Source organism: Rhinolophus sinicus, linkage group LG04 (genome assembly GCF_036562045.2).
Source record: "Rhinolophus sinicus isolate RSC01 linkage group LG04, ASM3656204v1, whole genome shotgun sequence".
NCBI lineage: Eukaryota > Metazoa > Chordata > Mammalia > Chiroptera > Rhinolophidae > Rhinolophus > Rhinolophus sinicus.
In genome coordinates this window covers 88,389,855-88,417,358 of record NC_133754.1, presented here as the reverse complement: position 1 = coordinate 88,417,358, position 27,504 = coordinate 88,389,855, and the positions used below count along the sequence as shown (strand labels likewise).

At 33.9% G+C, this 27,504-nt stretch overlaps 2 protein-coding genes across 4 annotated transcripts in view; one reads left to right on the top strand and one right to left on the bottom strand.

Moving 5' to 3' along the window:
• The window catches only part of RB1 (RB transcriptional corepressor 1), a 162,568-nt gene that overhangs the window by 109,059 nt on the left and 26,005 nt on the right, over positions 1–27,504 (top strand). The gene's annotated exons all lie outside the window — the stretch shown is intronic.
• Positions 10,932–13,336, bottom strand: LPAR6 (lysophosphatidic acid receptor 6). The gene has a single exon (XM_019748052.2). The coding sequence runs from the start codon at positions 12,357–12,359 to the stop codon at positions 11,328–11,330; it is 1,032 nt and encodes a 343-aa protein (XP_019603611.1). The 5' UTR covers positions 12,360–13,336; the 3' UTR covers positions 10,932–11,327.

Here is a 27,504-nt window from a genome sequence, read left to right as displayed (position 1 = left end):
AGAAGTCTTATGGGACCACATCACAAAGGATAGCAATTTTGTCCAACAGTTTGAAACCAGTTATTTTGGCCATCGGCAAAAATTATATGTGACATGTAGGCCAAAAGGTGTAATTTTTAGTGTTATATTTTAAATAATATTTGTTTTTATTTAAATAAACTGCTTCTTCTGCTTCATCAAGTACTATACATAAAATCCTTTTCCCTGAAAAGCCTAAATTTTAGTCCAGTGTGAATGTTTTACATTAATGTAATTAAAGTTCTTTATTTTAAAATAAAGAACTGTAATAAAGTCATTCATAGGTTTTTATGCCCCATTAAAATATGAGTTAAAAATTAACGATGGGTTAAATAGTTGGAAATTTATCAGGGGTTTTTTTTTCAAAGAAAATTAACTTGAAGGTTATGTTGTTCGTAATCTGAAGATTTGCTTTGTTTTGATGAAAAAGCCCTTTGTACGTTATTTTTTTCCTTTTTTAAAATTTAAGTAGTGTTGATATACAATCTCATTTGTTTTATTAGTTTCAGGTATACAATATAGTGATTCAACATTTTTATATTTTACAGTGTGTTCACCCACTGATTCTAGTAACCGTCTGTTACCATGTAAACTTATCACAGTGTTGTTGACTATATTCCCCTTTTCACCCATCCTCCACCCCTTCCCTCTGATAACCATCCCTTTGGTCTCTGTTTCTATGAGTCTGTTATTGTTTTGTGTTTTCAGATTCCACATAAAAGTGAAACCATACGGTATTTGTCTTTTTCTGCCTACTTATTTCACTTAGCATAATAACAAGTGGCAAGATTTCATTCTTTTTTTATTGCTGTGTAATATTGCATTGTATGTATGTATCACATCTTAATCCATTCATTTATCAATGGACACCTAGGTTGCTTCCATAGTTTGGCTGTTTTAAATAATGCTGCATTGAACATAGGGATGCATGTCTTTTCAAATTAGTGTTTTCATTTTCTTTGGATAAATACCCTGAGGTGGAGTTGCTGGATTATGTACTATTTTTAGTTTTTAACGGAATCTCCATACTGTTTTCCATAGAGGCTGCACCAGTGTGCAATCCCACCAACAGTGCACAAGGGTTCTCTTTGCTCTTCATCCTGGCCAACACATGTTATTTTGTTAACGTCAGTAAAAAGGTTTACATAGTATAACTTTTTTGTGTATAACTTAGACTGTGCAGTTGCTTTTAAAAGTGAGAATATTTCTGGTTCAAAATAGCAAACTGACCACACACCTTTACCTCCTTTCTTCCCCAAGCCCTAGAGAAGTGACAGGAAAGAGAAAAATAAAAAAATAAAAATAAACAAACACATGGGGTGAAATCCAGCAGTTCTGAGACTCTGAAGTGGAAAAACTGTGGAGGGAAGTTGAGGGGTTGGTTCAGGTTTGAGGATAACAAGTAAATGAGGAGTGTATTGATGGATACAACAAAGTAGAGAAAATTACAGCTCTGAATATGCACAGGAAAGGGCCCTGGTGGGAGTGGGAATCTTCGTCTCCAAGGCCAAAGTAGCAGGTAGAGAGAGTGGGGCAGTAATCAGGAGAGTTCTCTCAAGTGCTGTCTGCCATTGGCTCTCCCACTTTAGCATGCATCAAAGTCACCTGGAGGGCTTGTTTAAACATAGATTACAGATCTCTGGGCCCACCCCTAAAGTGTCTGGGGCTGGAGTCCTAGATTTTATATTTCTAACATGTTTCTAAGTGATGCTGATAACTGCTAGTCTGGCACCTACATTTTGACAACCACAATTTGAGAACAACTGGTCCATGAAACACCTGCGCTAGTCCCCCAGCTAAAGCCATGCCAGCCAATAAGAATCAGGAAAATGTGTCTCTTTCTGTACTAATGAATTAGAGATGCCCCTCTGGATACAGCCACCCTAGGCTTGGCATGCAGAGTTTAGGCTGAATGAAGCCCTGTGCTTTTGTGCAGTGCACAAGCTATGCAAATACATGCCTGGCCCCACCCCAACTTTTGTGCACGGATACACAGGGCAGCAGCTTCCTACTGGGGCCGGCAAGAGAAGCAGAATAGAAGTTGAGGTAAATCCAAAGTTCCACCAGAAACTTAAAGAAAGTAATAGAAAAGGTATTTCTGCCTAAGAGGAAAATACAACTAACTACTGTGCTGCTAGGTTTATTGCCCTTATTTTGGTATTTTGGGGCTCCACAGTTCAATATTTATCTGTTCGCTCCAAAAGAAAGAGAAAATAGAGGAGAGAAAATAATTTTTAAAATAACAGAAGAAAAATTTCCAAAGCTAATGAAAGCCAGGAGGCTTCAGATGGAAAGCACCCGTAGTACCAAACAGGATGAATGAATATGGATACATCTTGGTGGAAATTCAGAATTCCACAGATAATGAGAAAATTATAAAAGCATCCAGAGAGAAGAAGTAAGTTATTTACAGGGTAATAAGATCCAGATCAGCATCGCGGTTTTCATCTAGAATTCTATTTCTGGCTTACACTGTGAAACATGAGGGTACAATGAAGGAATTTGCAGACATGCAAGGACTTAGAAGGTTGATCTCCTGGCTATCCTTTTTAAAATAAAATTACTAGAGAATGTGCTTTAGCAAAATGAAAAAGTAGTCCAAGAAAGGAGATGTCATGGGATCTAAGGAAGAGTAAAACTGTCACAGAGCAAAAAAATGGGGAAAATCCTAGAATTTAGCAGGCCTAGAAAATAATTGCTCCAAAAGAGAAGTCAGATAGTTCCATAAAGAAAGTCTTCAAGAACAAAGTGGTTTCTTTCAACTGCATATAACCTCATCTAAATGGTGTGGAATCAACAGATAATAGTTTAAGGTTGATAAGTAATAAAGAGTTATGGTAATAACTGCAAGAATTAAATTCTTGTATCAGAGTAGTAGTGATAAAGGCAAATTTGCCTTTTTTCCTTGGGCTTTTGAAGAATTAAATGAACCATAGTTTTGGTGAAACAAAAGGCGATCTTTAGTTTTTCATTTTTTCGTGTAGGTATAGGACATTTATTAGAACTATATTGATAAATACCCAGAGTAGATACTATATAAGTAAATAGATACTAGTTATTAAAAGTTGATCTTCAGTCTGGCAGGCAAATAATATATAATTTGTTCTTAACTCTAAGCCCCTTCCTTCCAAACTCTACTCCCTGTATTTCAATCCTATATGTTAGGTGCTATACAGAATATAAAGAAATACAAAATATAATGCCTTTCTTCAAGGAGTTTGACGTGTCTAGTTAGGAAGATAAGACATAGCCCATGTTAAAAGATAACTAATAAAGGCAGTAAATATTACAAAGTAAGTGATACAAAATAAGTAAATACAAAATAAGTGATACAAACAATAAGCATTACCAAAGATTTTGCTTAGGAGTTGAACTGGGCCTTGTAAGATGAATAGGATTTTATCAGAGAAGAGGGGCAGAGTGAGCCTTATTGATTGGGATGGGGAGAGGGTGGTGTGTTATGTGCTTAAATGTCTAGAGTCAAGAAAATGAGTTGTGAATACTGGACAAATACTAGGCCAACCTGGAGTAGAGGTATCTTGTTTGGGAGACAGAAAGGAAACCAAGTGTAGGTCAGGGCCAGATTCTGGTGAACTTTGAACTTTGAAATGGGACTTTTCCATTCAGGCAATGAGAATCTGACAGCTTTTAAAACTGGATATTATGTAATCAGTATAAAGTGGTGATTTAATAGGTGAATCTAATTGAGTTGTCTTGGATGGTTTGAAGGGAGGAAAGTAGGAAGCGGACTGAGTGAGGGAGTAATTGCAGTAGTCCCAATATAACATGGTAACTGGTTACATGGAAAATGGTTACAAAAAGGAAAGAATGGATGAAAGTTATAACTAACAAGAAACGTAAGATATGCAGCATAGCATGGACCTTACATATTATGTAGTCCTAAACCCTTAGTTAAAGATGAGGAAGTCAACGTAGAAAGGTTAAATGACTTTAGCTAAGTTATACTACTTGGTAGCAAAGCCCTGAACTAGAATTCTTCCATCTTTTAATAGAACTTTAAGTTTCATTCATTCAACAGATAATTATTGAGACTATTATGTGCCAGGCATTAATAAAGATGTACTAGTGGGGGGTTTTATTTTTTATTTTTTTTATTTCCCATCCTTATTGGCTTTAGTTTTTTGACAGGAGGTGGCACACAGCCCACAGGCCAACTCTCTGTTTTTTTTTAGTAAAGTTTTATTTGAACACAGCCACACTCATTTCGTTTATGTATTGTCTATGGTTGCTTTTGCAATGCAGAGTTGAAAAGTTGCAATAGGATGGTATAGCCTGCAGGCCTAAAATACTTAGTCCTGATGTACAACAAACATTAACATGCTTGCCAAAGTCTTACACTTAGTTAAATGTTAATATCTTCAATACCCCTTTTATACCATTCCCCACCCCATTCCTTATTTTTTGGTTTGTTCCTGTGTGGGTTTTTCGGGGGTTTTGTTTTGTTTTGTTTTTTGGTAAAAATAAACAAATGTATGTGTGTTTTTATATTTTGCCTTTTTCTTACACAAAAGGTAGCATACTATGTGTGTTCTTTTATTCTTTGCTTTTTTTCATTTAACAGTACTTTGTAGGTATCAGCTCATAGAGATTTTTCACATTGTTTATTATAGCTGCGTAGTACTGCAGTGTGTGTGAGTATATGTACTACAGTTTATTCAACCAGTCTTCTATATATGCTTGGACATCTAGCTAGTTTCCAGTATTTTACAATTTCAAATATTGCTGCACTTTTTATATATGTATTATTTTTATGTTATTGAAAGTCTGTCTTTAGGGTAAATACCTAGAAGTGAGAATGCTGGGTTAAGGGTAAAGTGTGTGTGTGTGTGTGTCTGTGTATTAGTTATTGCCAATTTCCCAGCCATAAGGATTGCATCATGTTGTATTCCCACCAGCAGTGTATGGATGTACCAGTTTTCCATAAGGGCTACTGACTTAATTGTGCCAAATAATGAGATTAAAATATTCTCCCTGTGTATCATCACCATCATTTCAAAAGGAAAGTCAGTTTTAATAAGAGAGAAAGGACATAGTCAAAATAAAGGATAAGAGTAGCTCTTTAAATTTAATATAGATCTTATTGTGATTCTTTTTCTCTTTTTGTTGAAGACAAATGCATCTCTACCTTGTAATCAGAGGGAACATTTTGAAATTTTAAATCTGATCGTGTCTCTCCTTTTACTTGAAATCCTTCAGGACTTTACATAGTTCCTCAGATCTCAATTTGGCATTACCATGGACTATAAGTACATGTAAGATCTCACCCCTACATCTATCTCCAGCCATGTTGGCTTTGTTTTAATCCTTTCAGTATACCACGTTCTCTCCCACAGGGCCTTTGCATATACTGCTTCCCGTGCCACCTGAAAAAAACAGACATGTCAAAAAAATCAAGTTCTGATCTTGGCTCTGCCTCAACTTGTTATATGACCCTATGCAAGTTACTTGGCCTTTTACCACATTTCCCTGAAAATAAGACCTAACCGGAAAATAAGCCCGAGCATGATTTTTCAGGATGCTCATAATACAAACCCTACCCCAAAAATGAGCCCCAGTTAAGATAATCAGCCAGATAGACATATTTAGTACATCCATTGCAACACACGACGGACGTATTGAATTATAAAATAATATTAATATATAATTAAATATAAATAATATTGACATTAATACTTAAATGGTAATATAAATTATAATTAAGTATTTGTAAATACCCAAGTGGGTGCCTTTGGATGAGAGGTAAACACGCCTTTGGATGAGATGTAAACAGATGAACTTGAGACTTATTGCTGAATGATCAATCGGAATACAGACACAACGCACAAATAATGTGTGCACTTGGTAATGAACAGACGTGATTGTGTTTAATATGAATCTTCAATTCAATACATCGTGTGTTGTAACGGACGTATTTAATGCACTCATGTGAAATAAAGAAATGTTTTCTGAATTTGGGTATCTGCAATTTTTTGTTGTTTTTGTGTGGACCATCATTCTTAACTATAATCATTTTTGTTGCCACTCCTGTCTCATAAGTCTTCAATTAACACTTGATTTAATGGTAGATTTAAAGGGAATAATATTTTGACCCCCAGCAAGATGAGTGCAAAAAGAAAGAACTATTCCGTCAAGTACAAGAAAGGACTCATGGAGGACTCCTTGGGCAAGAGTCTTACAGCTTTCTACGAAGAGAAGAAGTTGGATCTCCGAATGGTCTGAAAATAGCCAGCAGAGTATGATAACCTCAGTCAACAGGTGGGTAAGGGAAATGCTAAGAAGCGCAAGTGTGGATCAGGTCGGCAACCATTATTTCCTGAACTGGAAGACATCATCTGTAAATGGATTGTGCACAGGGCTGATATTCAAGCATTTGCCCTTGCAATGGCAGCACAGTTAGAAATAGCCCCAGAAGAATTCAAAGCATCACAACACTGGCTGGATGGCTTCCTTCAGTGATATGAACTGTCTCTGAGATCAACAACACTGTTCATGCTGGAAGATAATGAAGTTATTAAACGTGCACTTGCATTCAAGTCCTTTGTTGATGGCATCCACTTTTCTAAATACCAACTCTTCAACATGATTACATGATTGCTGTGAGTGAAACTGCAGTGTTTATGGGACAAGGATCTCAAAAGACAGTTGATCAGATGGGTGTCTCGTCAATCTACTACATTCCCTCCACTGGTTAAAAACGTGCACATGTTACTTGTATTTTGGCAATTCGTCTGGATGGAAAGAAAGCCCCACCTCTAATCATCACTAAGGGCAAGAAAGATAAGGTTGAACGTATTTCATGCGTTTATGTTCTTGAAACCGAAAAAGCCTGGTTCACACAAGCAGTTACAAGGAAGTGGGTTGATTTAATGCTGCCACTCATTTTGTGAGGTGGCCAAAGAGGTCTGCTAGTCTGGGATTCAGCCAGCACTAACCCCACTAAAGACAAGAAGAACTTCCTTGCAGGGAGAAGACTAGATCAAATAATGATTCCCACAGGAATGACTGCCTATCTCCAGATCTTGATATTGCAATAAACAAGCCATTCAAGGACCATTTGCACATGGAAATCAATGACTACATTGAAAATAGAATGGAGAGAAATCAGCGTAGAAACTTCGTGAAGCCTAGCCTGCAAGAGGTCGTGACTTGGGTGAAGAATTCAATCACTGGACAACTGTGTTGGATACAATCACTGAAAACTGTGTTGCCAGTGCACTATGAGCAGGCTACATGGACAAGAAGGGCTCATTTAAGGAGAGCGCTATTGCTGGACATGAGAGATTGGGGCCAGTGGTTCTACAGGAAATGGAGTCGCAAGAAATTCAAGCCGGAATTTGGGGTTTAGAGTTATGACAATGTTCCAGAAGATGGCATGACTGTACTTGAACAAATGTAGACTTTTGTACATGAATAAATGAATAAATGTAGGTTGTTGTACATGAATAAATGTAGATTATTGTACATGAAAAAATAAGACATCCCCTGAAAATAAGCCCTAATGTGTCATTTGGAACAAAAATTAATATAAGACCCGGCCTTATTTTCGGGGAAATGTGGTAGTTCTTCAGTTTCCTTAACCTAAGGTGAAGTCGTTGTTTCACATGAATTCTAGGCTCTTTCAGTTCTAAATAGTGAATTTATCAGAAGCCATTTTGATAGGAAGGTAATGGAACTCAGGACATTCACCCTACAGATAGTAACTGTAACGTGGCTGTAAGTATACAATATGTATTTGATTTTCATTCTCAATGTTTACTTAAATGTAGATTATTTTTAAAAAATTATTTGATTGAATCTATATGAGTAAAGCAAGTTTTGAGTTTGGAAATTGATTGTTAAATTCATGAATTATCTCTACTTCTGGGGCCTGTCTCTTGGATTCTGTTTTTGTCATTGCCATTACACAAAGTGATGAAAGAGGTAATTCTGTATCCTATAAAAAGGAGTGATTGAAGCAAGTGTTTATGAAAGAGGGAGGAAAGAAAAGGTGTGGTAGAAAAGTTTGCCTGGAGTTAATTTCATATTCTTTTATTATCCTGGTTTCTTGCCCTGTTTAAATGATATTCTTTGTACTTTTATAAAACTCACTGACAGAAATGGGTAGCAGACAAAAAGATGAAGAGATAAAATATAAATTTGAGAATTAGTGATTTTAGGATTATGTATAGGTTGGTCTCTGGAAATTTTGATAAATAATATTGTTAATCATTTAATACTCAGGTTGATTTAAATATGTTCTGTGTCCTTAAGTTTATCCATTAGTCTTTTTTAATTTGTATTTTTTTTCTTAGAAGTCATGTTATAAATGGATAATTTGGTTTATAGGCTAGCAGAAAAGAGATTTTTCAAAACAGTTTACCTTTGGATTCTCTTAAGATTCATCTACTAATAAGCACTGTTTATAAAATTTTCCCTGTAAAAATTCTTTCATGACTAAGAGCACCAGGTCATATCTTCCTTCATTTGTGTCATTGGGTTGGATTGGTATGTAGGCACTAAAATAGTTTCGGTGTTGGGAGGTAGTAAAGATTCTGCTAGGCAGTAGTAACTTACTATATTGACAAAAGACCAGGTACCTAGTTCATCAGTGGTCCAGACTTGTAGGACCAAAAAGCTATTGCTTCAGTCTGTTGCTAGCTACATACCATTCATAAATTGTTTCTCAGCTGGGGAGATGAAGTTTGCTAATGTTCCATTTTCTATTTTCTATTCCTCAACTGAGTGACTGATTTCTTTAAATACCAATGTTTGTCATTAGGATTTATATCTCAAATTTACTTTTAGAATTTTGAATGCAGAATATAAAGTCAAAACACCTTAATAAAATACTATCATCAGTTTCTTTAAATTTTATGTGGCTATATTATGTACAGTGCATATATTTTCATACATTCTTTTGGTAAATTAGTTACTTGGTTGGTATTTTCTCAGAAAAGATGATTTCTGAGTTCAGAATTAGTTATTCGGATGCTGGAAAGCTGTTTTCCACACCTTAAACATTTTCTCATCTTCTGTTCCTTTGAAGGGAGTTAAGTAGTTAAATCATCTAGTCTTTTATAAAGATGTTCAAAACAGCACAGTTTTTTGGGAGAGATGACTTGATACTGTCACTTTAAGATAACAAAAAGTAAAATTTTCAGAGTTCTATTAATACAGGTTTTCTGAGTAAAGGGGAAAGAGAAAAATCCTAGGAATACATAATTTACCTTAATATAAGAAACACTAAGAACGGAAAGTAACTTTAGTACTCACTCATTCTGTGTAAGATTTACCCAGGATTTGAAGTTCTAAATGAGAAAACTAGTACTTGTTACATATTTCTTTGTGAAGAATCTTACACAAAGCTTTTGATTCATTTTCCTGTGACAAGAGAGCAACAAAATTTCACCAGTGAGTACAGCAATTATAACTACCTGATGACTTACTTGCTTGTATTTTAAAGTAATAGCCATGCTTTGAGATCTTGCTCACAAATCTTTAAGTAGAGGAAAATTATGAGAAATCTGTTAACATTCTGCCCCTTTCCTCCATATCAGTAAGTCATTACCTGCTTTTCAACTCAAAAATATATGTTTAGAGTGCTAAATGTATTTGTTTTCCGAAGAATGATATCAAATAAAAGTACTACAGGGTCAATTAAAGAAAATATGTGCACAGCATATACCTGTATACTTCTCTTGGAATATAAAAGACAATGCTTAATTTCTTCACTAGTTGTTTTTTGTTTGTTTGTTTGTTTTTTAAGGATTTATTTTGCTTTAGGTTTATCTAAAGGAAACCATGCCTCCCTAAAGAAAATCCCCTACTGTTATTTTATTGAAATGGCAAATAACTATGATTCCTCTGAAATCATTGCAGCCTAAACCCAGAGAAGAGCAAAAATTAAATTTAAATCTTAAGAGTATTTGTCCAAAGTTATATTCAGGACTTTAAAGATTAAGATGTAAATATCAGATAGGTTGAATGCTGAATTTAATTACATGCCTTTTTTCTCAAAAATATTCTTTTTTAGTTAACTTTGGAGAACTGCTTAAATGAAAACAAAGAGATGTTGGAAAAGGAAAGCTTCAGTGTAGTTGGTACAGCATATCTAATTATAGTTCAAAGTGATACCTTTTTTATATTTAGTGAAATGAAAACGTAGTTGTACTTAATTATTTGGCCCTGTAGTTTTGCTGCTTTTTATACAAGGAACTATGTCCTTACTTCATAAGTTATTTTGGCATACAGTAACATTTTGCCTACTTGAATAATATCTCAGCTATTTGTTATCTGGCTTTAAATTTTCAAATGATGGAAGGGAAGTAATACCTATATTGATCCCTTTCTCAGTGCCAAGTATTGTATTTTATTGTACTATCTCACTATCCATCGGGTTTCTCTAACCTAAAATACTTAAAATACAAGTTATTTATTATGAAATAAATATACCTTTAAAATGTACCTTTAGTGGTGTTTTATTTTTTAAACATTTACTTAGTTTCTTCTCAATTTTTGTGATATATATATCACAAAAAATTTGTTAGTTTCTTCTTAATTTTTGTTAGTTTCTTCTCAATTTTTGTGGTATATATATCATTGTGAAATTGAGTGCTATTACAGCCAGACAATGGGTCAAAATAGTAATTTTAAAGCATACTATTATATAATTAGATAGCAGCTGCTTTTTATGTTTGAGTACAAAGACAAAACCCTGAATATTGTCTGTAAGTGTAACTGCTCAAGATCTTCAGTGTTACTGATTATTCTACAGAAGACTTCATTTTTAGCTATTTTTTTGAAAAATACTCCAAAAACGCTTATTTTCAAATTACTTTCCAGTCTCACTTATGTTATTATAACTTAAGAAACATGATTAGTAATTTCAATTCAGAAAAAACATTAGATATATGTCAAATAAAAATACTAAACAAAACTTTTAATTGGAAATCATTTAGTATAAAATTACTAAGAACTTCGAAGATAGTACAGATAGTCGTCACATGATTTAAATCATAGTCACTTTAGACTGTGAACAACGTTTTTAGGGATTCCTTTTTTTAATGAAGAGTAAGGTACAAATCAAAATGGCTAAGAAAAATAAAATAGAGTGTATACACAAATAGAATACATTTGAATACTTAACACATTGAATACTACTTTTTTTAATACTAAAAACTTTAAAATGTCCACGTGCTTATTTTTTTCAGAGGTGGAGAAATAGTTGTCCAAGAAAAAACCTTTTCACAGTTGAAGAAACTTGGAGGTTCTGTCCCATTGAAGTCCCAGTGGTTTTTATTTCAGGCAGCTTATATTGTAGACTCATTGTCAAACATCTTAGTTTTTAAGGTCTGTAGGTTATGTTGAATAAAGTTCTCTGTGCCTTGAACTTCAGAAAATCTGGAGTCATTTCTCCTAGACCAGTTTTTCATTTTTATTGAATTCTGAATTGTTTCTGACGTGAAGTAGTAAACTATTGGGTCAAAGCAACAGTTTGAAACAGCAATGCAGAGTGTGATTGGGTACATGGTCCTTACTGCTGCTACTGCTGAGCAATTAACAAATGTCTGTGTTCTCATAAGAGAATATAAAATAAGGTTGATATTATAAGGTACAAAACAGAAACAGAATATGACCAAATGTACAAAAATCATTTTTAAAATTTTAGTTTTGTTTATTTTGCTTCTACTTAATGTAACAGGTTTATTTAAAATTCTTAGCACCATACTAGAACAAGTTACGTTTAAAATTAGAGGAATAAAAAATCCCACTATTTCAATAAAAATTACAATCCGTGAGAGATATGTTTTCCATGTGTCTTCTGGAAAATTTTCAAAGCAGGCTTCTGAGGTACTGTTACCCTGAGAGTGGGTAGACTGAAAAAAAACTGCTGGTGCACTTCCTCCCATCACGGTTAACCAGACAACAAAGCAAACGAGTTTTGCATTTCGTTTAGTTCTTAGAGTCCTTGACTTAAATGGATAGACGATTGCCAGAAATCGATCTACACTAATGCAGGTTAAGAACAGAATGCTTCCGTACATGTTGGTGTAAAACAGCATCACTGAAATTTTACAAAGTAAATCTCCAAATGGCCAATTCCGTGTTGTAAAGTAAAAAATCCTGAAGGGTAAAGTAAAAACAAAAAGCAAGTCTGACATTGCCAAGTTAATCATGTACGTTGTAGTTTCATTTCGCATTTTGAGGGTGCAGAGGAAAATGTATATGGCAACACAGTTGGATATTAACCCAAGCACAAACACCATGCTAAACATGCACCCATACAGAGTGTACTTAAAGGAATCATCGTAGGAGCAGTTGGAGCTGTTAAGGCTTACCATTGTAAAGGCAGGTCCAGCTTACAATGTTGAAGTCCTTTGGTTTGCAGCAGCCTGTTTTGGTATTCAGATTGTGACCACTTTAAAACCGCCAATGTATTTGCAAACTCTTTGGATCTTTGGGTGGTGTTATCAATATTTCCTTTTTCTCCAGAACCTCCAAAAGAAACATGAAATCTTTTGCTATAAAGTTTCCACTTGATTCTTCAACAGGAAAATAGTCTCATTTTCTAGTCTCGAGGAAATCTGTAAAATCCAGGGTTTAGTTAACCAAGAGCAACCTTTGAAAAACGTAGTCAGTGAAGCCAACCCATTGAATTATAAATTTTAAAGAAGCGCTGTGTCCCGAGACAATAAATGTACTTGTCCGGTAAACTTGTATTTCAGTAGTCAAAATGATACTCCAAAATTAAAGTTTCTTCATGCTCCAAAATGTTTAAGCGAAAGTTGGCTATTTTATTTTGCTTTTCAAAGCAGAGTTTCAGAGACTTAAACATTCCAGTTGGTCTTATTTACTTCTTAATCCTTTTAAATGAAGTTTTCCTTTTCGGTATTCCAGCAGTGGATCCCAGATGGTGGTAAAGCAGGAGTCTTTTAAAAGTTCCGAAGTAAATTCCTGAGCATGTTAGCTCTTGCTGAAAGAGGTCTTTTCCTCTGTTGCCAGCTGTATCGTGTGATGGACTTTCTCTGAAGTAAAAAAGAAAGCCTTGCTAGCTGGATTTGTAATGTGACATCACAGGAAAAGAGGCTGGGCTTGGACAAAGAAAGGTTTCAGCCAGGTTTGTTTGCAGTTCCTTAATGTGATAATGTGTCTGCTGAGAGTACCGGTATATACCTAGAAGGCTTGCAAATGGTCACTGTTTAGCAAAAACGTCTGGCCATTAATTTTTTATGCAGAAATGCCTTCTGGGATGATGGCCACCTCTCAGGGAGTTTTCTTTTTTCTTTCTTTTGGTAGTAAATTATAATTGAGAAAGAAAAAACAAATCAGTATTAAGCCTACTTCTTTCTTAATTGGTTTTGTGTTTGGGATCTTTTTTTAAGAAATAAAATGTATATGAGTGTATATTTAAATTGAAAGTGATAGTATAACATTAAAAAATGTTTAGTGACTGAAAGAAATTTAATCTTCAGGTATAAAAAGGATTTGGTTGAAAGACTGGTGGTAGTTTAGCCACTCTTGGCTTCTGTTTTTCATAATTACTCCTCAAGATTTAATTTACTTTAATTGCTATGACTGTGAGTAGTTCCAATCCTGGATCTCTTTAGTTTTTGATAAACAATTTACTAACATCTTGCTCTTTCCTATAAAATTGAGTTAATATGTTAGGGAACTTGCGATTTTTAAATTACCCCTGCCACTAAAGAATATATTCAAGAATTGTTTGTTTGGTGTGCCATTAATCTTACTTACACACAGAATGAAACTGCATCTTTTCAAAGGAGTTTTATATTCATTCCCCGCAGCCTCTACTTACCCCTCTTAGTATGATGTTAACGATATATTGGAACATGGTTCAAATTTGTCTTCGTTTGAAAACTCCTATATTTATATTTAAAGTTTACTCATTTTTTTAAAGCCCAGATAAATTGGAAGAAGAGAGTATGTGGGATGGGGTAGTTGAATGTAGATGTTATTTCCTCCTAAAGGACTAAAAATATCACAATCTCTGGTCACAAACATGGTTTTCTTATTTTAAATTACTATTTTTCAGAAAAGGCTAGATCCAGTTGTATTTTACTGTTGTTATTTTCTAGTTTGGTTCGATTTTGGCTGAGCAATCTTCCTTTTGGTATCACTTAAAGAAATATAGGGAACTTAAGAGCAATTTATTTTTCTTTATAAATTACTTAGCCAATTTAAATGCAATATGTTGCAATAAAATAATTTATGCTGGTTTTGTGCCTTTTTAATTTGAGCTGCACTCTTGTGCTCCGCAACTTTTATTTGTTGATAACCACCCCTATATTGTAATCTATTTTTATTGCTTTGACTAGGAAATTTATCATCAAGTAAGACAAAAAATGAGTATTACTTAGAATCAGTAAACTTAAAACTTTAATGGGCTGAATTTCTTTGTATCTCATTGATATAGAAAAAAAGGTAGTGTATATCATGTTAGAAGTTGGGAGGAAACTTTGAGTGATGAAAAGAGGAATAGTTAATAAGCTTGAATTCTCATTGGAGAACATTTTTTTGTTATTGTTTCTTAGTGATCTACTTTCAAATTGATAATCTCTTTAGTCATTAAATAATGAAATCTCAGCAGTTATATGCCCTGACTTGTTTATTTCTATTTTCATTTTGAATATGGCATTTTCTCAAACGAAAAATTAAAATTCTGCATTGGACTATTCTTCCATATATTAATGTTGTTATTCACTTGACTTCTTACTTAACTGTTCATTTGTAGTTCTATCATGCTTGAGTTACTGGTGCTTAAAAAGGGATAGAGCCCTATTGAAGTAAGCTTTTTGTTATCAGTATATTGTTATATGTTTATATTTGTAACTCTTACACAATGCTTGACTCTTAATAGATACTCTCATGTATGCTGGTGTACAAACCGTATCAATAAACTTGAATTTTGTTAAAGTTGTTTCTACTGAGGAAGAGCAATAGCAGAGGGGCTGTTTCAACAAGGAAGATCATTGAATGCTGGATTTTTTTGAGATATTTAATTTGACTTCTAATTAGGACCAAAGTGAAGTTAGATACCTTGAAAAAATTTTAAGTTAATATTTGAAAAATAAAGAGTAGCTACTTACAAAGGGACCTAAATAAATAGAAGGAATGGAGTATATTTAATAGGTCCTTTTTTGTTCGATAGACTCAGACCAAACTGTTATTTTAATGCAAGCTTTGTACTCTTCTGAAAGTTAAATCTGTGAATCAACTTATTCCTTATATGGGATTTTTTTAGGGGGGTAAAATAACATGTGTAACAGATTTGAAATTTAGTGAATCTCATTATGCAGCTCATTACTTTTCAAATTTTACTTGCATCAAGAAACCAGGTAAATAACCATCTAGCCCATAAAGTAGATGTTTTATTAATCATTACAGTAATGGTATAAATCATTTAGTTGTATAAGTAATTTTTATCGGTTTTAGAGAGGGTAGTATTCTATTAGTTAACCATTAGAAGTTTTAGGATTTGGGTAACTTCTGAGTTCTTGACTAAATTTCTGCTACAATTGTGGCTTTGAAGCAGCAAGAAATCTGATTTTTCATGTTTGATTTAAAATAGGCCCATAATGATATTTGTCAAATGAATAAATAAACCTTTATTGAACACCCACTTTAAACAAATGTGTAAACTGGGCTCTTCAGCCATTCTTCCTTTTTCTTCTTTTTCATACTGGTTAATTTTAGCCTTGATAGTTTATCAGTTTTACCTTGCCCCCTCTTTATTGTCACTGCCACCCTTTTGGACTAAACCTGTTTACTATTATCTATATAGTTGTAACATCTTGTCTTCTTATTTCTGGTCCTACCCTCTTCCAATTTCCTCCTGCCAGAATTGTCACAGATCAACTTGAATGAATCAACTAATTATTTATTTATTTATACACCTTCTTGCATTCAAAACGAATTTAAAGCAGATTATACTTTTAAAACTGTCAAAACGGATGAAAGTAAACATTTAAGATTTTAGCATTTTATTATATGTAAATAATAGCTAATTTTACAAGTTTTAAAAGAAAGTCTGTGGAATAGTGAAACATTTTAAATGTGAGAGAAACTATTTTAAGGAGTCATATTCACTATTCTAAAAATTACTTATTTTGAACACATAAATGTTTCCAAAAAGCAAAAAAAGAACACACAAAATCTTAAAATACAAATTCACAACACATTAATAAAAGAATAAAATCCAGGTGCTGGGGGGAAGAGAAGGTTGTGAAGGGCATTGGGTGAAATAATGTTATAAAAATCTAGGCTAAGGGAAGCTGCTGCATTTGACACAAAGCAAAAAAGGAAAACATAATGGATTATGTAGTTTTCATTTGATGAAGGAAAACATTCCCGAGTGTCAAGGGGATAGCTTTCCTTTATCTCAGAAGTAGATTGTGAATCTTTACACGTGAACCATTCAGTGGCCCCCACAGATTGTTTTCTACTGGCAGGACATATGCCTTTTCCTGTTGGGTCTCAATTCAAGAAAAGCACCCAATGTCAAATTGTGGTTCTGAGAAAACATATTATTTGTTGGTAGATTAATATAGTCCAATTATATGCGGTAATTTGGTTTAATGTTGGGGCAAGTTTGATAGTATAGTGCTGAGGATCTCTACATGAGGACCTTGAAATCTCTGAAGTCCCTGTCATACGCATTCCCACAAGGATTCAGTCCATGGCCTGATGTGATTGTCAAATAGGATGTGACTAAAAACAGGTAAGAAGCCACAAATCTAAAGAAATGAAGGATTGGAAGATCCTGCAGCTATTCCTCTGAAATATCTGGAAATTTCTGAAATATTTTGAAAATTATTTCTGGATAAACTAGAAGGACTCTAGACTATTAGTTGCTAGTGCAGATCCTTACGAATGCAGTAAAAGAATTGTGTATATAGGCAACAAATGTAAATCTATAATTTTTTATTTAAAATAAGGAAGTATGAAAGTGTTGTGTAAAGAGCACAGGTAGATCAGAGACACTTAATATATAATCACATGACCTTTCTAAGATTCTGGCTTGGCTATAAAATGAGGGAGTTGGACTGCTCAAAGGTCCCTTCCTGCTTCTATATCTGATTCTGATTCTTTGAATAATCTGAATGCTTAAGCTGCTGGGTTGGGTTTTTTTCACTCTTAGGTATAACAAATCAGTGAGTCACTTTTCATTCTTTACATTTAAGGATTTTTAATTTTGAAACCAAGTTGTATAAGAAATATTCTTGGCTTAAGCCAGGAGTCTCATAAGAAGACTTTTGTTAATATTTTGTTATACTATAAAGATTAAACATTTTAAAAAGCCTTTCCTTTATATTTCTATAGCACGCTTCTTTAAAACACCTTTCCTTTCCAAAAAACAAATAGGATACCACGTTCTTTCACTGTAAAATTTGTCAGAGAGGAATTAATTAAAACCTTATTCTCTCTTTAAAAGCTTTGATGGCCATAATTGGAGTTGTACCAAAAATAACATTGAGAATATAAGATACTAGGTACCCAGCCCAATTCCTTGTACATTTGTCAAATTAAAGAATGCAATTCAGTAAATGCATAGTGAGCTGAAAGTAGAATTCTAGTTTTGTAGTCAAGTTTTCCCACTATAACAAATATCTTCCAATCTTTTTTTAAATTGTTGACATAAAATAGGAACCTTGGTTCATTAGGTGCCTGTTAAGCAAACAAAAATTTTGCTTTTAGATGTGTATGCTATATAGACATTGTTTGAAACACTAAATTCTAAAATTATATAAATTTAACTTAATCTTTTAGAGGTTTCCATTTTTCTTTGGATTAAAATCATACTGCAACTTTGCTTCGTTTTTAGCTTCATCTTTAGTGATTAAAGAAAAATGGTTGGAATTGGAAAAGCACTGTGCCAAGTTTTATACAGAAGGAAATACTTGTGCTTCTTTCAAATAATTAGAACAAGGGTTTTCTATGAATAATAAATTTAACATTTTTCCACCAGTGTTTATTATTAGAAATCCAGGGAGTCTTCATTTTATTTCAGTAATCACTTACTGACTTTATCCATTCCTGAGGGGTAGAGATAGGGAAGGATTGCTCTTTCAGCATGCTTCTAGAAAGCTAAATGCTTGTGTCTAGAAAGCTACTATTTGATACACCCAAATTCTTTTGTTCCCAGTAATGAAGTTTAATGCATATTAAAAGTTAAGCTTATTTGTTCCCAAATTTATGTTTGCAGCTTATACATGTCATAAAATACAAGGGCAAAAAGGTTGTTTTTAGGAAAACCAAGTTCAGTGCTTTGGGATAACTTAGAAGGAAGTTGCTAACAATATGTCATTGAGTTAGATGTGTACATACTTCTGTTAAAGATTCACAGGGAATGCCATAAGAAACTGAAAAGATTAATTCTGTAGTTAAGATTGCTTTGTAAATATCTTTATGTCCTCTACACATAGTGGAAATCATAAACACACTTTTTTGGTGTGGGTTTATAGAAGAAAAATAACTTGGAACTCTACTCAAAAAAGAAACTTGACCCTACATACAGTTTTTAATAAATATACATTTTATATTTTTAAAAACTCAAGTAACATGTTTTTAAAAATATATGTATCATTTTAAAAAGGTTTCCTATTTAGTTTTTTTGATTAAATGGTGACAATCTCATCAAATAAGAAATTCCTGTATCAGCAACAATCAATTGGAAAATGTGATGGAAAACAATATTCAATTTAGAACAGCAAATAGTATAAAATACCTTAAGAATAAACATAATAGGAAAAATCATGATCTAGCTGAAAATAAAAGACCTAAAATTTTAACAAAGGCCATAAAAGAACACTTGAATATATCTGTGTATGTGTGTTTGTATAACCCAGCAATTTATTTTTAAGAAAATTTCCTTTCCCTTCCCATTTGTATCCCTATCAGTAGTACCTATTTCCCCACACCCTCACCTAAACCAGTTATTACCAGACCCTTTCTAAATTAATAGGTCAAAAGTAGTATCTTATTTAATTTGCATTTCTTAATTAGAGTAAAGTTGAGCCCAGAAGTAGACCAAGAACCTAGGAGGAGCATAATATATGGTAATGTTAGCCCTTCAAATCAGTGGAGAAAGAAAAATATGGATAATTCAATACATGCTAATGGATCATCAGAGTAACAATTTGAAACACAAGTGTACTTAAAATTACTCTTTAAAACCAAAATAAAAAGCTAGATCAAGAATTTAAATGTATAAAAATGACTCCATTAAAAGCAAAGACTCCATAAAATTTCTGGGGAAAAAAAAAATGAGTGTACTTAAAAATAGTAGAGTATTGAAGGTTTTCTAAGTATTGTATGAAGTCTGCAGTTTTCAAAGAAAGATGCGTTTGACTAAATTTTATTTTATTGCAAGAAACACCATAAACAAAGGAAATGTCAGTGTATCATATTGCACTTTCTATAATAGTTAAGTGCCAGTTTTTTATAGAAATGTATTAGAATAAAATTAATAAAAATTAACACCTAGTCAAAAAAAATGGGAACAGGATCTGAACAAGCATATCATATTTTTCTTTTCACTCAGTTTTAGATACCCAAATTAATATTTTTATTTTTAAAGTTTTGGTCTTCTAAATAAAAATGAGTAGGCATTTTGATTAAATTTCTGTTTTTTTTTCTTTTTTACAAATGGCGAATTTTAAAGATCTCGGTCTATGAACATTAAAATTTCACTTAAAAGCAGAAACACATTTGACTAAGCATTTGTGCAGATGTTTTGCTCTTAACCCAACTAGAATTCAAAGAAAGAAACTGACTCTTTAACAGATACCAATACTCAAAGGTATCTTAATAAGATTATTAATAAGATTCTAAGCCGTAGTAATCCATTCCCAGAACAAAATTTCCGTAGTCACTTTTTCATTAGTTTGCTAGTGTGATCATTTTAATCAACTAATTTCACATTCTTGAGATACTACTACTGCTGCCTCAAAAAAGTTAGAAACAAAAGACCAGAAGGGCTGAATTTTGTTGGCCTCCTTTAAAGCCCAGCGTTTTCTTGTTATAAACAAAAGTGTGAATTGTTTCAACCTGACCAAGAAAAAAAGATAGCTGGATTGTTGTCCTGGTTATACAGGTAGGGAAATAGTATAGGAACATTGAAAATCTTTTCCTGCTTATGTTATCATTTTCTTTGGGTATGCTGATATTTATTTGTTTATTCAATAGCAAGTATTTACTGAGTGCCAGCTGTGTGCCACGTGCTCTTGTAGGTGCTGGGAATACAGCAGTGAATAAACAATCCCTGAATTTATTTAGGGGAGACAGGCAATCAATAAATAAAGTTAATACAATTGATCATACAGTGATAAGTTCTCTGAAGAAAAATACATTTAGGAGGAAAAGGGGGATGTTCTAGATAGGGAGTTCTAAGAAGGACTTACTGATAAGGGAACATGTGAACAGAGTCTTGAAAGAAGTGAAGGAATGGATCATGTGGATAACCTTTAGCTGATAAACAGTCTTTAAAAAGGTCTTCTCCAATCTGTATTTCCAGCCTCATCTTCTATAACTTCACTCACCGGGTTCATGTCCCCACAATTTTCATGGCAACTGGAAAGTTCTAAATAGTTTCAGTTTGATGAAATTCTCCATGTTTACTTCTGATTTTTGTTTTGCATGACACCTCAGAAACTAGGAATTTTTTTATTTTTGGCTACTTGACTGTTCTTCAAGCTAAACACTCGTAAGAGAGTACCGGTCTTTCATTAAAAAGGAGCCCCAGGTCAATAGTTCCATTTCAAGTCAGATCCTACCCTGACTTCTATCTCCCTGTACAGTTACTAGGTTTGTCTTTTACTCCTTGATGCTTGGGTAGTACTCTGTTACCTCAAGGACCGAATGTTCCTCTCCTGAGTTCAGTTTTCCTGATAGCAGTGACATCTGAACCATCTATATCAACTGACTTACTTGACTTCCATTAATTATCTGTCTTACATATCTTGAATAAGCATCGAGGATCTTTACAGTACTTACAACCCTCTTGTCTTTTCTCTATGATAATATAGTATCCTCATTTTGGATCTACCTCCATATTCTTGCCACTGTATCTGTCCTTTTAAAGAGTTAACTTTTAGCCTTATTCTCATGTTCTGACATGACCATTACCCAGCCCTACTGCATTCTGGAACCATGACTTCACTGTTCTCTGACCCAACTCTGCTAACTTTCTAAGCGCATATGATGACATTCTATAAGTTTTGTTTTCAAAATTGTTTTCCTAGGAATTTTTTTTTTATTTCAGATGTAAGAGAGACATTATTAAGGCTCTTAAACAACAATAACAAGAGAAAAAGAAATTATAAGGAAAAAGATAATGTAACTCTACTACTCTAATAAATCAACTGTTTATAATTTTCCAGGTGTTTTAAATATGTTTTTCTTCAGATACAATTGATATAACATTATATTAGTGTCAGGCATACATTGTAATTATTCAATATTTGTATATATTGCAAAATGATCACCACATTAAGTATAGTTAATATCCACTACCATACATAGTTACAACATTTTTTTCTTGTGATGAGAACTTGTAAGTTTACTTTTAGCAACTTTCAAATATACAATACAGTATTATTAACTATAGTCACCATGCTGTATATTACATCCCCAGGACTTACAACTGGAAGTTTACACCTTTTAGACTCCCTTCACCCATTTTGCGTACTCCCCACCCCCTGTCTCTGGCATCCACCAGTCTGTTCTCTGTATGTATGAGCTCTCATTTGTTTGTTTTTATTCTACATATAAGTGGGATCACACTGCATTTGTCTTTCTCTGTTTGGCTTATTTCATTTAGTGTAATGCCTGCATGTTCCATCCATGTTGCTTCAAATAACATAGTCTCCTTTTTTATGGCTGAGTAATATTTGTGTGTGTGTGTGTGGGTGTGTGTGTTGTGTGTATACCACATTTTTTTTATTCCTCCATCTATTGACATTTAGGTTCTGGGTTTAAGTTTTTGCTGTTATGTTTACATAGTTGAAATCAGAGAATATCTTTAAGGTTTGGAAGGAAACACTGATTTTTCTTTTTATGTGCTCTTAGGTAAGAACACTTTCTACTGTATCTTTTAAATTGTGTTAACATAAATTTCTCAAAGTGATTTTAGCCACCATCCATTCTAAACAATATGAAAAAATTAAGTTAATTTCTGACATGAATATACATGTAGACCACTGAAGCCTCAGTATCTTCTATTATAACATATCTAAAATGTAAACTGTTTGGAATAGATTAACTTTAGACTTGAATTTTTTTTGAAATATGCATATGATCTTTTCTGTTTGGAAAAATACAGTTAGGTTAATTAGAAAACAGGAAAATGTACTTTGATGTTTTAAAACATTTAAAGTCACTTTACGTCTACTACTTTGTAAATTTAAAAAGTCTTTGTTCAGAAGCAATAACATTCTTCCCTAAGATGTGCAGGGTCTGAAAGAGAGAGTTGAGAATCTGCTGCCTTGCTTCGTAATATAGGGAAGGCTTTTTCAAGGACTTCCTCAAATACCTGCTGAAGATGAATCTGGCAAACATTTTCTTTGGAGAATTTCTGCCCCTAAATAATCCTTAAACAAGTACGCTACAGAGAATAGACTTATTTAAACTAAACCATTTAAAATTCTAGTCAGAAATACTATCAAATCCTATGACAAGAACATAATTCGTATTTGATAAAACTATTTCAACTGTTAATGAAAATGCAGTCTTTCCCTGTAGTAGAAATGCTCTACATGATAAAACAATGATGTCTTTTGGAAATTTTTCAGCTGAACTAGAGAAACGGATAGTTTGGCTTATTCAGATGTGTTCCATTCATCAGCTTTGAATTAGTGTCTTCTTGAGGAGGAGCATATCTTAAAACTTTTGTTTTCCTTACCTCGGTATTTGTTTAAATGTTACATGAAAATATGTTTTTAAAATATTGATAATTAGAAGAAATCATTTCTTCAGTAATAACCTTGCATTTCATCATATTATAAATTGAAACTTTAAAGGTTTAGTTAGAAGTTTAAGTAATCTGTTTTGGGATTCAGTCTTAATAATGAAAAGGGAGATTTTTTGTTTATGTATTTATTTTTACAGACAGCTTATTTCACGATTCCAGCAATATCTGGAAATAACATTAATCATATGCTTCAGGTATTTTTACCCTACAAGCTAAAGATTCCTGAGATTCCCTTCCCCCAGCAGGAAGCTTGGAGCAGCAAATGGAACCAGCGGAAGGAACCCAGCCACAGCAGGCAGCCTGGCCTGAGACTCCCCATCGCTGCCCAGAAACAGCAGGGCTGTGGAGGGACACCAGTAGGGAGACTCCTCACCATTACCTCCCTTTTTACCTTCCCCTTCCTCCGCCCCACCCCAGTTAAGAGGCACCTCGCAGCCTGGTCTGAGGATAATGTGTAGGTTCATTTATCCACCCCCACAATCAAGATACTGAATAGTTCCATCATATAAGCAACTACACCCACATCCCTCCAGCTCCCCCATAACCTGTCCCTAACCCCCTGGCCCTATTCACATCCCCTCTATTTCTAAAATTTTGTTATTTCAAAATGGATTCAAAATGGAATCAAACAGGCTTAATCATTTAGGATGATTTTTTTCTCATTCAGCGTAATAATTCTCTGGAGATTCATTTAAGCTATTGCATGTATCAGTGGTTCATACCTTTTTATTGATGACTAATATCTCATAGCATGAATGTACTATAGTTTTCTTTAAACATACACGTACTGAAGAATATCTAATTGGATTGAAATTTTTTAACCACTGGGTCTTCAGAGTTCTTTATGTATTCAGTGTACGCCTACTAGTCTTTTGTTGAATACACGGTTTGCAAATAATTTCTTCTAGTACCTTTGTTTTACATCCTCTTCACATCGTCTTTCTCATAGCAGAAGTTTTTAATTTTAATGAGGTCAGTTTATCAATTTTTCCTTTTATGGATAATGCTTTTGGTGTCACATCTGAAAACTCTAGATTTTCATTATGGTTTTTAAAAAACAGTTTTATAGCTTCACTTTTTATATTTTAGTCCATGATCTATTTTCAGTTTATTTTTGTACAAGGTTTGAGATTTAAATCAAGGTTGTTTTTTGTTGTTGCTTTTTGCCCATGGATAGTCAGTTGTTCCAGCATCAACCTATCCTTTTTCCATTAATTTGCTTTTGCACTTTGTTAAAAAGGGAACAAAGAATAGGTGGAACAAATAGATGTAGGATTTAAATTAACCATATAAATAATTGCATTAAATGTAACTGGTATAAGCACCTCAATTAAAAGGCAGAGGTTGTCAGACTGGGGAAAAAAAGCAAGATCCAACTCTGTGCTATCTATAATAAACCAATTTTAAGCATAAAGATATAAATATGTTAAAAGTAAATGCATGAATCAGAAAATTAGGTGCCTAGATGGAACTGTGGATAATTGTAAAGTTTGTATTGTGGTGATTAGGTGGTTAATAACAGTTAACCAAAGAGGATATTGAAAGAGTCATAGCTGATTGGTGATGAGGGTAATGAATTCATGTTAATATGACCATGTTAATATTTGAGATGTTTGCCATATATACATCTGAGGTATCTAGTTGGAAGTGATGGATCTGTAACTTGAAAGAGTAGTCGTGGTCAGAAATGTAGATTTAGGAGTAATATAGATATAATTAAAGCCATGATAGTGGCTCAACCAGCATATATATTGGCAAAGGATCCGGAGGAATGGCAATATTAAAGAATTAAATTAATGGGAAAGAACTATCAAAAAGGTCAAGGCATGCCCCAGATTTTCTATTCTAGTTTCTATTTGCAAGGCAAAATGGTCTTATCATGATTTGGCTTAGGATAGTGCAAAAACATTTCCTGTAATGTAGGCCCAATAATATTCCTTAAAATACTGAGAAAACAATAGCAACTCCTGTCTTCCGCTTCTTCTATTGTTAATATTTCTACCAGCACTGGAGACCTTGTACTTACTTGGATAATCAGAATCTCTTTTAGGAACATCTTGACTTAATAGTTTTTAAGTCCTTTACTGTCTGGAGAAGTTCATGTTTGCTTTAGAAATGTATGTTAATTATGAAAGATGTGGCGGAGACTTACAGCTTCTACTCTTTCTGTCCATATTACTTATTCGGTGGGATTTATACTAATCTTGCTGGCTTCACAAAATTAGGTGGCAAAACAGAGTGAAGCATTGTCCAAAGAGTGATTATGCTACAGTTAATTTACGTAGTTTCATAATGGCATGAGATAGCTTGCCTGAGTCCAAGAGAAAATTGCTGTCTGCGTCCTGGATGGAAATAATGCTACAGAGATGAATAATAAATTTTTGAAAGTTAATATTCCATTAAATCTTTAATTTACAGTTTTAAAAAAAATCAGTTGCTGTATTAGTAATCTATTTCTGTGTAAGAAGTTATCCCAAAACTTAGCAACTTGAAACAGCTAACGTTTATTATCTCGCCCCATTTCTGTGGGTCAGGATTCTGGGAGTGGCTTAGCTACATGGTTTTGGCTCTGGTTCTCTCAGGAGAGATCCTCAGGTTGTCAATCAAGGGTGTAGTCAGTTTAAGGCATTACTGGAATTGGAGAATCTGCTTCCAGGTTCACTCATGTGGGTGTTGGCAGCCCTCACTTCTTCACTGGCTCTTGTTGGCCAGAGGCTTCATTTGTTTGCCACGTGAACCTCTCCATAGGCTGCTCACTCCATGGCAGCTACTTTCCCCAGAGCAAGAGATCCTAGAGAGAGAAAGTGCCTAAGGCGGAAACTGCAGGTTTTTTATAAGCTAATCTCAGAAGTGACATGCCATCACTTTTGCTGTATGCCATGACCACACAGACCAACCCTGGTATAATGCAGGAGGGTGTAAATACCCAGTGGCAGGGATTATTGCAGTTATCTTGGAGGCCACCTGCCACAGTATATATTTAGTGTCAATTGGAGAGAGAATTATATCATCAGTTTTCTTCTTTGTGCTTTGCTGTATTTAATTTAACCCATGATATGGCTATGTCATGTAACATTCGAGAAAAACTTATTGAGTGTCCATTATATGGGAGGCACTGGGATTTTAAGAACTCTCTAAGGCCTACCTGGACTCTTATTCAGCTGCTTAAAATTCTTCATTGAATTCATCTCTTGCTATTTCCTTGCTATGCAATCTGTGTTTTAGCTTTATGGAACTGATTATTTCTGTCTTAAGAGTTTATGTCCCAGGGGTGGTTCTGAGCATTTCGCACTTATTTCATTGTCAGAACAAGCCTATGAGGATTACAAGTGAGTTGTGTTCTCCAGCTTATTTCACTTAAAGTAACTTCATTTTTAGGACTCAACTCAGACTTAACCTCTTCCAGGAAGTTTTCCCTAATTTGGGTTAGGTACCCATCTCTTGATTTCTGTGGCACCCTGTGCAACTTACCACTCTGTACTGCGATTTTTAAATTCTTTCATTGTAGCATGGGGGTTAAAAAACAAGGGCTCTGAAGCCAAAAAGCTTGGGATCAAATCCTGGATCCACCACTTACTTACTAACTGTGACTTTGGGCAATGTATTCTTTGCTTACCTTTCTTCACTTTTAAATTGACATTTAAAAAATAGTACTTTCCTCCTAGAGTTTATTGTGAGAATGAAGTATAAAGTGCTTGCTGCCCAGCTTGGCACTCAATAATGCTACCAGTAAACTATTTGAGGACAGAACTGATTGATGGTTATGTGCCATGTGCGTACCAAACCTCTGTGTAAATTATTTTATTCTCACAACAGCCCTATATGGGTAGGTACAGTCTTCTTAGCATTTCTAGTGCTTGTCACAGAATGTGAGTATTTGTTGAATGGATGAGTGAATGAAAAATAGATGGAAATTGTGAGGTGTGGAGCAATTTGTAGGAGAATACAGCAACATGGAAACACAGTTAAAAGAATGACAATAAGCAAGAAGTTTTAAGGAGAAAATGAGCAAATGGACATGACTTATAAGTAGTGTAGTAGCTAACACCACACATTCTAGAAACAGGTAGACTTGGGTTTGAATCCCTGCTCAACCATTTATTAGCCGTATCATATGGGATAAATTTCTTATGCGCTTCAGGGTCTTTATCTGTAAAGTGGGGATAATAGTATCTATATTATAGACTTATTATAAGGATTAAATGAAAATAATGTATGTAAAATATATAGCCTAGAAACTGGCATACAGTAGATGCTCAATAAGCATTAACTAGTACTGTTATTAAATTGAAAGAATCATGAAGACAGAATTTTGATAGTGAAGGAAATAAAATAGGATTATGAAGTATGTGGTATTGACTTTGAATCATTAATCATAGTTATCAAGACCAGGCATGATAGCAGGATCACAGTTGTGTATAGTACAGTACCCTTGCTAATCAACACGCAGTTTTTGCTGTGGTCTGATGTAAAGTGAAAAATTAGTTCTCATAAACTAA

Coding starts and splice junctions, on each gene's coding strand:
- LPAR6 (XM_019748052.2), bottom strand. CDS start 12,359: ATGGTAAGCCTTAACAGCTCCAACTGCTCCTACGATGATTCCTTTAAG.